General features: G+C 35.6%; 1 protein-coding gene across 1 annotated transcript in view; it reads left to right on the forward strand.

The window, feature by feature from the left end:
- Positions 1-10930, forward strand: part of NIPBL (Nipped-B homolog (Drosophila)) — a 195033-nt gene that overhangs the window by 172141 nt on the left and 11962 nt on the right. The window contains exons 35-42 of the mRNA XM_011944374.1: positions 811-951; positions 1106-1199; positions 1922-2076; positions 2587-2677; positions 4934-5107; positions 5838-6028; positions 8493-8600; positions 9083-9283. Coding sequence (XP_011799764.1) covers positions 811-951; positions 1106-1199; positions 1922-2076; positions 2587-2677; positions 4934-5107; positions 5838-6028; positions 8493-8600; positions 9083-9283 — 1155 coding nt within the window. The remainder of the gene's footprint in view (positions 1-810; positions 952-1105; positions 1200-1921; positions 2077-2586; positions 2678-4933; positions 5108-5837; positions 6029-8492; positions 8601-9082; positions 9284-10930) is intronic.

Below are 10930 nucleotides of genomic sequence, written 5' to 3' on the forward strand. Positions count from 1 at the left end.
AAAAATTAACTGGGTGTAATGTTATGCACCTGTAGTCCTAGCTACTCGAGAGACTGTCAGGAAAATAGCTCAAGCTCAGAAATTCAGGATTGCATTGAGCTATGATTGTGCCACTGCACTCCAACCTGGGCAATTGAGCAAGACACTGTTTCTTAAAAATAAAGAAGCCTTTTGCCTAGTTCTGGGATTCTATGTTTTTTTATCTATCAGAAAATTTTAACACAGGGTTTCTCAACCTCAGCACTATTGACAGGACTAGATTATTCTTTGTTGTCAAGGATTGTTCTGTGCATTACAGGTTGTTTAGCAGCATCCCTGGCCTCTGGCCACTAGATGCCAGTAGTGGCTCCCATTGTGACAACCAAAAATGTCTCCAGACACTGCCAAGTACTCCTGTGTCAGGATACAGGGGAAGAAGCTTATTCCTGATTGAGAACTACTGGGTTAACATACACAGCTCGGAAAATACTAATCATAAAAACTGTACCAGTCTTTGTATAATACTGTCAATATGTAAATACCCTTGTTTAGAATTGACTTGTGTTACATTTTAGGGAAAAAAATATAACTTTAACATTGTGATTAAGTGACCCCAAGGTCACATTTTGGTAAGTTAGTTGTTGGTCCATATTCCTGACATGCTGGTGCTGCTGCTTCCATATCTTGAAAAAAAAACTCTAATAGACTTTTTTTTTTTTTACTGGACCTTTACGTGCAAAATGCCCTATTTCTGCCCACAAATACGTAAAACTGTATATAGTTTCTTTTAAGGTTTTGGATATTCATAAAGCATTATTTTTATTCTTATAGACACAAAATGATTTCATGGTTATCTGCAATGTTGCAAAAATCCTAGAGCTAGTTGTACCACTGATGGAGCATCCAAGTGAAACTTTTCTTGCCACTATTGAAGAAGATCTGATGAAGCTCATCATCAAATATGGCATGACTGTAAGCACTCAGTTTACCATTTATTTATTCATTGGTGTGAAGTTATAATGTATTTTATTAATATTATTTTTAAAGCAAATATTTGTAAAAAGCTAAGTTTTTAAAATAGTATTTTTTAACTTTTATCTAAACAAACATTTTCTATATCTTTTAGGTAGTGCAACATTGTGTCAGCTGTCTTGGGGCTGTTGTAAATAAAGTGACACAAAATTTTAAATTTGTGTGGGCTTGTTTCAATAGATACTATGGTAAGTTCAGTACCAGGGTTTTAAAATTATTCTGCTAGGTCCTGCAGTGTGTCAGCTCATTTTAAACGCATTTGATAAAAGGCTAGAATCAAGGAAACTATGAAGTGTGATTATCCACTGTGGTCCTCTCAGAAACAATATTGTCTAGTGTCTTTTGTATTCCCTTAAGAACCCACTGTGATTACTTCAGAAATTTATCTCCTGATAAGTAAAGGTTGGTACATTTTTTGCGCACTGTGAAAAGTAAAATTTAAATTTTCTTATATTAATTAGTTTAGACTCTAAATAAAGAGCGCCCTCATAATTCTAGACATATTTAATATTTAGAACCATTAGTAAAAATTAATTGGCCGGGCACAGTGGCTCACGCCTGTAATTCCAGCACTTTGGGAGGCCAAGGCGGATGGATCACCTGAGGTCAGGAGTTCGAGATCAGGCTGGCCAACATGGTGAAACCCCGTCTCTCTACTAAAAATACAAAAATGTCCCAGGCATGGTGGCACACAACTGTAATCCCAGCTACTTGGGAAGCTGAGGCAGGAGAATCACTTGAACCCGGGAGGCATAGGTTGCAGTGAGCCAAGATCACGTCACTGCACTCCAGCCTGGGTGACAGAGTGAGACTCCATCTCAAAAAAAAAAAAATTGTAATTCATTAGTAGTAATTACTTGAACTGAGTGATTCAAAGATAAATATTATAATTATTACTTATCTTTATTAGGTGCCATTTCAAAATTGAAAAGTCAACACCAAGAGGACCCAAATAACACTTCACTTCTAACAAACAAACCAGCACTTCTTAGATCCCTTTTCACTGTTGGAGCACTATGTCGGCATTTTGATTTTGATCTGGAAGATTTTAAAGGCAACAGCAAGGTAAAGATAGTAATACTTAAAATGCTATAAAACATAGAACTATATGGCACTGTGATCTGAGAATAACAGTAATGACCCAGGATGAAGGCAATATTAGTCTGGTTTAATGAAAATTCTGAAAACAGTGCTACTCAAAGCATGGTCCTCAGACTGACTGCTAATCCATGAACTTTTTCTTACTGATGTGTAACCACATAATGAAATTTCTCTGACAAGTTATATCAGCTTTGTAACAGTAGGCACACTGTTGACATCAACAGCTAATTTTAAAAAAAAATTTTTTTCAATGAAGGGAACAACACACTGATTTACATTCCGAAACAAGCTTCTTTGTCACACACTGATACTTTGAATGCCACTGTTCTAAAATAAATGGAATTGGTTGCTTATTTTTTTAATAAAGTTCACATACAGAAATTCTTATTGTCTTTAGGTATTTTTTTCCTTTATAGTTGAAAATTAATCTAAGTTACTCTTCATGAATACTTTAATGTGTTTTCCTCCCCTTAGGTTAACATAAAAGATAAAGTACTTGAACTATTGATGTATTTTACAAAACATTCAGATGAAGAAGTACAAACAAAAGCTATCATTGGTCTAGGTAAGTCTAAATTTCTTTATAAATTATAGCTATTTGAGAGGGATAGAGCACATTTTTAAATATTGTGAATCTAAATTGTTGATTTATTTTAATATGTTTCTATTAGCAGTAGGATTTGGTGTATAGAATGTAGATCTGGGGATTAAAACAACTGGATTCCATTCTTGTTATGGCCATTGACTTCCTGGGTGAACTTGAGCAAGCCACTTGTCTTTTCATCAGTTTCTTCATTAGTAAAATAGAGATAACAATACTTTCTTCTACCCCTCCTCCATAGGGTATCTGAAGAACATTCATTAAAGCCCTTTGATAAAGAAAAATAATGTAGAAGAATTCTGTACTCTTTGCATTTTTGTAATTGTTCTTTTTCATTGCAAGGCTTTGTCACTACAGAAAGCTGCCACATCTAGTTAAAACAGTGATCAGTCTACACTGACTTATTTATATAAAAGCAAATAGCAACCCAGAAGAAACAATTTGGATATATACCTGTTTTATATTATTTTTCCAGGAAGCACTGATGTAATAAAAACATATTTTGCAATTGTTAGGCAGGTCTGTGTGGCTTATATCTAGGAAGGAATTAGAATATGAGGAAATAGGAAGCGAATGGCATTAAAGTACCTGAATTGAATGCACTTCAAAAAAATACAAGAACAGTCTGTCCAGGTTTTTGGTTTTTGTTGCTTTTTTTTTTGTATGGATACAGTTGGCCTTCCATATCCATGGGTTTCACATCTGTGGATTTAACCAAGAATCAAAAATAGTGAGAAAAAAAAATTACACCTGTACTAAATATGTACAGATTTTTTTGTCATTATTCTCTAAACAGTACAACAGCAATTTACATAGCATTTACATAGTGTTAGATATAAATAATCTAGAGATGATTTAAAGTATACGGGAGGATGTGAATAGGTTATATGGAAATGCTACCCCATTTTATATCAGAGACTTGAGAAACCACAGATTTTGGTATCCCTGGGAGGTTCTGGAGCTAATCCCCCATGGATACCAAGCAACAACTGTACACGTAAAGCTACCCAATGAGATTAATAACTTATTTGGAAATTTTATTTTGGTATTATGATTAAGGTTCATACTTTAATATGTATGAGTAGTTATTTATATTAGTCTTTTGAACAAAAATGAGTAAGAAAAGATTCTAAGTTACCTATTAAATCATGTTTATGATATCTGTAAATAAATTGAAACCTTATCATTTTATTCTTCCTCTATTCCTTTTTGAAAAATTCAGACATCATTTACTAAGGAGTTAAATTGGTGCAATATTAACTTCAAGCCAGTGTGTACCTTTAAATATTCAGTCTGGACATAATTTATATGGAGTGGCAAAACTAATAGTGTTACAAGTATTTCAGAGTACGAAAAGATGAAGTTTTAACTTAAGCAGCGCTATTCAGAAAATATTGCCTCTAGACCAGTTAATAAAAGACGTCTTGCCTGGGCCATAGTTATCCTGAGTGACCTTGGGCTAGTTATCTGATCACTCTATGCTTTGAGTTTAGTTTGTTGTTTATTATCAATAATACTTGCTGTCATGAGAGATCTTCATTTTTTCCTCAAATAAACATTATAAACATGGATGATATATTGCTTCTTATTATATTACCCCGTGGTTAAAGGATTCAGCATTGTAGCCTTATTATAATGCCATATGAGAAAGAAGTGGAAGATATTTTTCGCTCTGGTTTATTATATTGTTTCATCAAATGAATATATTTTAATTTTTTTAAAAAAATAATGTCAATGTAGTACCTTCTACTGGGGATCTGAAAAATGTTTGCAGACATTACTTCTTAAATCCTGAAAACATCCCTGTGAGGTAGGTGGGTGGTAAATATTATTATCCCCATTTTACAGATGGAGAATTGAGGCACAGAGAGATTATGTGACTCACCCAAGGTCACACTACAAGTCAGTGGTGGAGCCAGGAATAGAACCCAAGACTCCTGACTCCTAATCCACTCCCCTAGCCACTAGGCCCTGCTCCCTCCTCAAGGTTTCCTCTTGTGTGAAATTCTCCTTTGAAATGCAATTTCTTGTTTTTAATTCATGGGGAAAGAAGTACCTGCTCTAATGCTTCTCTAGGTAAGGCCACCAGCATATTCTTCCAGTCATTTTAAGTTTTAACTTTTTGAAATAAGGAGCCATTTATATAATTTATTAACATATTTATTAAATTTTATTTAATTTTAATATGAATATATGATGAGATTTTCCCCTCTCCCATAGGATTTGCCTTTATTCAGCATCCAAGTCTAATGTTCGAGCAAGAAGTAAAGAATCTATATAATAATATTTTATCTGATAAGAACTCCTCAGTCAATTTAAAAATACAAGTGTTAAAAAACCTTCAGACCTACCTACAAGAAGAAGATACACGTATGCAGCAGGCAGATAGAGACTGTAAGTGAAAATATATTTTTAAATTTCATAGCTATGTTTATGTTATAATGGCTTTATCTCCTTTGATCTAAATATCTAAATTTCCTGATTTATTAGACGAAGAAACTCAGTTAAATAGCAGTCCTTATGCTGAGGTCTGTAACTAGGCTTTAGCATATTCTTAAATTCTCTAAAATAGTTTTAAAATTGTGTATGTGTGTAAACATTAACATTTTGAGGGAGGAGAGAGATTGTAGTTCTCATTGGGTTCTCTTTTTTTTTTTGAGACGGAGTCTCGCTCTGTCGCCCGGGCTGGAGTGCAGTGGCCAGATCTCAGCTCACTGCAAGCTCCGCCTCCCGGGTTCACGCCATTCTCCTGTCTCAGCCTCCCGAGTAGCTGGGACTACAGACGCCGCCACCTCGCCCAGCTAGCTTTTTTTTTGTATTTTTTAGTAGAGACGGGATTTCAGTCTCGATCTCCTGACCTCGTGATCCGCCCGTCTCGGCCTCCCAAAGTGCTGGGATTACAGGCTTGAGCCACCGCGCCCGGCCCTCATTGGGTTCTCAAAGGGGCCTGTGACACAGATGCAGACACACACACACACACACACACACACACACATTAAGAACCATTGAGCTAGAACACTAGCTATAAGGTTTTGTGATTTTGCTTATGGCCTAATTTTGAAATATTTAGTAAAGTTAGTATAAGTGCTCTTAATATGTGTTTATCCTTTGCTTTCTTTTGTAGGGAAGAAAGTTGCAAAACAGGAAGACTTAAAAGAAATGGGTGATGTTTCCTCAGGGATGAGTAGTTCCATCATGCAGCTTTATCTCAAACAGGTGCTTGAGGCATTTTTTCACACCCAGTCAAGTGTACGCCACTTTGCCCTAAATGTCATTGCATTGACTCTAAATCAAGGTCTTATTCATCCAGTTCAGGTAAGCATGTTTTATGGCAGCAGCAACTTACTAAAAGAGCCAGATTAGTTGTCATTTGATACATTGTGATTATAGAGAATAAGTAGTTCTTTGTTCCTCTTACTCTCCTTTGTACTAAACTCTTAAGAATCTAGAAGTTTTAGATAATCTCTTGGGTTATGATTATTGCAAAATACCCATATATTCATACTATTGTCTCTATTATAAACCAACTTGTAATTTCTATTGACAGAACATATACTCAAATTATTTTTGTAAGTAGGGATGATATATTTGTTTTAATTCATACTTACTTTTGTCCCTAAGATCCAACAATCTATGTGAAGTGAGTTCACTGGGTTTAAAAGTATAATCTGTTCAACAGGATGAGTCTTAGTTCACAGAAAAGTAAATTATATAATCCCAATTCCTTCATCTTTAAGTTGGGAATGGCACCAACTACCTGACACCTCATAGCATTGATATGAGGACAAAATGATGTGATAAAAGACATTAGTATTACTGAAGATTGGCAGCCAATGCTGATGTAGTGGTATATACCATCTGATGGTCAGGAGAGCGCCATAGGCTACAAAAGTGTATGTATTAAATAAGCAGAGTCTATACCCTTCAAGATTTTTATTTTGGGTATTTTTCATGTAACTTTTTGAAAATATGATATATTTAAACATACTGTGGTCTTCCCTATGTCCTGAAACAAAACATGTTAACAAATGTTTATCCTGTTCTTCATGACTCCAGGCTATTATCACAAAGAATCATACATTATAATGTAATAGTAGTACATTGAGACTGTGACCTTTTTGAACTACCGAGGGCTCTTTGTTGGGTGCTTTTTATTATATATGCTTTTTAAACTTTTTTTAAAATTTCACACAAAGGAGTCAGGTGCAGTGTCTCCCACGTGTAATCCCAGCACTTTGGCAGGCGGAGGTGGGCGGATCACTTGGGTCAGGAGTTCAAAACCAGCATAGCCAACATGGCAAAACCCCGTCTCTACTAAAAACACAAAAACTAGCCAGGTGTGGTTGCACATGCCTGTAGTCCCAGCTACTGCCTGTAGTCCCAGCTACATGGGAGGCTGAGGCAGGAAAATTTCTTGAACCCAGGAAGCGGAGGTTGCAGTGAGCCAAGACCGTGCCATTGCACTCCAGCCTGGCCAACAGAGGGAGACTCTTATCTCCAAAAAAAAAAACAAAATTCACACAAAGAAATTGCAAAAGTGATACAATGAATTCCTTTATACTCTTCACCTATATTCACCATTTGTTGACATTTTGCCACAATTGCTTTATCTCTCTCCCTTTTATACATCTGCTTTTTTCTGAATCATTTGGTAGGAAGTTTCAGATAATTATGATTCTTTACCACTAAACACTTCAGCATATATTTTCTAAGAACAAGGACATTCTCTTACAAAACCATAATATAATCATTAAATTTAGGAAGTTTAACATTGGTATAATATTATCTAATATATAGTCCATTTGCAGATTCTGCTAGTTAACCAAGGGCGTTCTCTATAGCCTTTTTTCCTTTTTTTTTTTTCTTTTTTTTTTTGGCTGGAGTGCAGTGACGCAGTCTTGGCTTACTGCAGCCTCTGCCTCCTGGACTCAAGCAGTCTTCCCACCTCAGCCTCCTAAGTAGCTGAGACTACAGGTGCGTGCCACCACCTGGCTAATTTTTGCATTTTTGTAGAGATGGGGTTTTACCACGTTGACCAGGCTGGTCTCAAACTTCTGAGCTCAAGTCATCTGCCTGCCTCAGCGTCGCAAAGTGCTGGGATTACAGGCATGAGCCACCGCACCCACCTTACAGCCTTTTTTCTTTCCTGATTCGAGATTTAACGTGATCATTTCTTTCATTTAGTGCCATGTCTGTATTTTAAAGTTATAAGTTTGTTGTTTTTCTGGCCTTCACATTGCTTTTTGATTCGAATCAACTCGCTTAACATAGCAGTACTATTTTTTGACTCAAGAAGTACAGTGAATATGACTGTTACCAACTATCTGACCCTCAAAGCCACATCTGAAATCACTTTGAAAAACAATTATATTTTCCTAGCTTTGAGTATGGAAAGCAAATTACTGTTTGCCCTATATTATCTTTACAAGGCAAATCTAATCAAGCTTTAAAAACTACTGGATTATATATTTGTAGTCTATATCATAATCTTAAATAGATATTCTTAGTGTGGGAATGCTTTATGTTTAAAGAACCTTAAATTTACAATGAAATTGTTTAAATTTTACCACATCAGTATTTTTGCTGGTGCTCCAGTGCTTTCTGAATTTAAGCTGAATCTCAAAGATTTGTCACTTTAAAAAGAACACTAAAATATAGCCTTTATAGGAAAGCCTGTAAGTTTAAATTCATATATCTCAGATATACAGAAAGTTTTGACATATGTCTAAATAGAGAGTTTTTACTACCGTGATATCTCATAATTTTTTTTTATTTCCAGTGTGTGCCATATTTAATTGCTATGGGCACAGACCCAGAACCTGCTATGCGGAACAAGGCTGATCAGCAACTTGTGGAAATAGACAAAAAATATGCTGGATTCATTCATGTATGTATTTTAACATTTTATAACCTAAATTTAAGCATTTTTCTTGAGTAAAGCATGTCTTTGATAAATACCCTGCCCACATTCATAATTGGGATAAAATGTCTTACTTAGTACCTATCTTCTAAACATACAACTAAGTTAGTCTCCCAAGGTGTTTATTCTAGTTTAAAGTTAAGATTGGGCTAGAGGTGACAGTACCAAGCACACCAGACTAAAAGTCCAGAAACCTGGATTTTATATCCTACTGTGTGAACTTGGCTGCAATGACTCTCCTGGGCCTCATTTTTTTTTCCTTCTTTGAAATGAGGGAATTGTAAGAGATAATCTCTGATGTTCCTTCTAGCACTTCATTCTGTGATTCGTATTATTTTAATTAAGAAAACCAAATAATGAAGCTAGCCTCAGAATGTAATGCTCTAAGTATATTTTTAAGTTGTGTCTTTTAATTTCCTTGACAAAAATGAGACTTGTACTGATTTCAGATGAAAGCAGTGGCTGGTATGAAGATGTCTTACCAGGTACAACAGGCAATCAACACATGCCTAAAAGATCCTGTAAGGGGTTTCAGACAAGACGAGTCCTCTAGCGCTTTGTGTTCACACCTTTACTCCATGATCCGTGGAAACCGCCAACACAGACGAGCCTTTCTTATTTCTTTACTCAACCTCTTTGATGACACAGCAGTAAGCACAAAAACTTATTATTTTAAGAAAATAAATGCTCTAGAAATTTTATGGATAAAGTAGTCACCATTTTTTAAATATTACCATTTTATTAGTATATGATAGTAACTTCATTGAATGTTTACTTAATCTTCTAAGTTATTTACAAAGTACACAGTCAGAATTGAAGGGGAAATTTTGTGTAAGAATAAGTGTAATGAGGAATAATGTATAACTTTTCCTCCATACTGAATATCCTATAAACTTTGATAACAGTTTCTATAAGCATATCTTTAAGCACCATCACTAAACTAATCACACTGGGAATCGATTACCTCGAATATTGTTAGAGAATAACTGTTACAGGTTTTTGGTTGTGGAGATTCCTAATTGTTCAACTTGACTTTCCTTAATGAAGGGAAGTCAGTTTTGTGTATTGTAGTCCACTTTTGTGTATAGTAGTCCTCCCTTATCCTTAAAGATACATTTCATGACCCCCAGTGGATGCATGAAACCATGGATAGTACTAAATCTTATATATGCAGTCATGCATCACTTAATGACAAGGATACATTTGGAGAAATGCATAGTTAGGCAATTTCTTTGTGGGGTGAACATCTTACTTACACAAACCTAGATGTTGTAGCCTACCTAAGCTATATTGTTCTTAGGCTACAAACCTGTACAGCATGTTACTTTACTGAATACTGTAGATAACTAACACAATCGTAAGTATTCATGTGTATAAACATATCTAAACATAGAAAAGGTACAGTAAAAATATGATAGGGTAATCTTATGGGATCATCATTATATATATGGTTTGTCATTGACTGAAACATGGTTATGTGGCACATGACACTACTAGTTTTTCCAGTACATACAAACATATGTTAAAGTTTTAATTTCTAAATTAGTCACAGTAAGAGATTAACAATGATAATAAAATAGAGCAATTATAACAGTATACTGTAATAAAAGTTATGTGAATGGGATCTTGCTTTTCTCTCTCTCTCAGAATACCTTGTTGTAGTTTACTCACCTATTTTTGGACTATGGTTGACCAAGGGTAACTGAAACTATGGAAAGCAAAACAACAATAAGGGAGGATTACCATAATTACAATTTTGACACTTCTGGCTGTTGCACTAGTTGCATTGGCCAGGACCATAGGCCAAGAAAACTGAATATTCTTTTAAGTTTACCTTTTAATTTATTTATTTTACACAATATCTATTCAGTGTCTGCTGTGTACCAGCCATTGTGCTAAGAAGTTTAACGAGCATAAAATAGTAAAGACAGATACGGTTTCTGCCCACACAGAGCGCACATGAGTCTATGTGTATAGCAACTTTTAAAAGAACAAAAGAGGCCAGGCATGGTGACTCACACCTGTAATCCTAGCACTTTGGGAGGCCAAGGCAGGTGGATGACAAGGTCAGGAGTTCGAGACCAGCCTGACCAACATGGTGAAACCCTGTCTCTACTAAAAATATGAAAATCAACTGGGCGTGGTGGCACACGCCTATAATCCCAGCTACTCAGGAGGCTGAGGCAGAAGAATTGCTTGAACCTGAGAGGCAGAGGTTGCAGTGAGCCAAGATCACGCCTCTCTGCATTCCAGCCTGGCTGACAGAGCGAGACTCCGTCTCAAAAAAAAAAAAAAAA

Source organism: Colobus angolensis, unplaced genomic scaffold (genome assembly GCF_000951035.1).
Source record: "Colobus angolensis palliatus isolate OR3802 unplaced genomic scaffold, Cang.pa_1.0 Scaffold230, whole genome shotgun sequence".
NCBI classification, from domain to species: Eukaryota; Metazoa; Chordata; class Mammalia; order Primates; family Cercopithecidae; genus Colobus; species Colobus angolensis.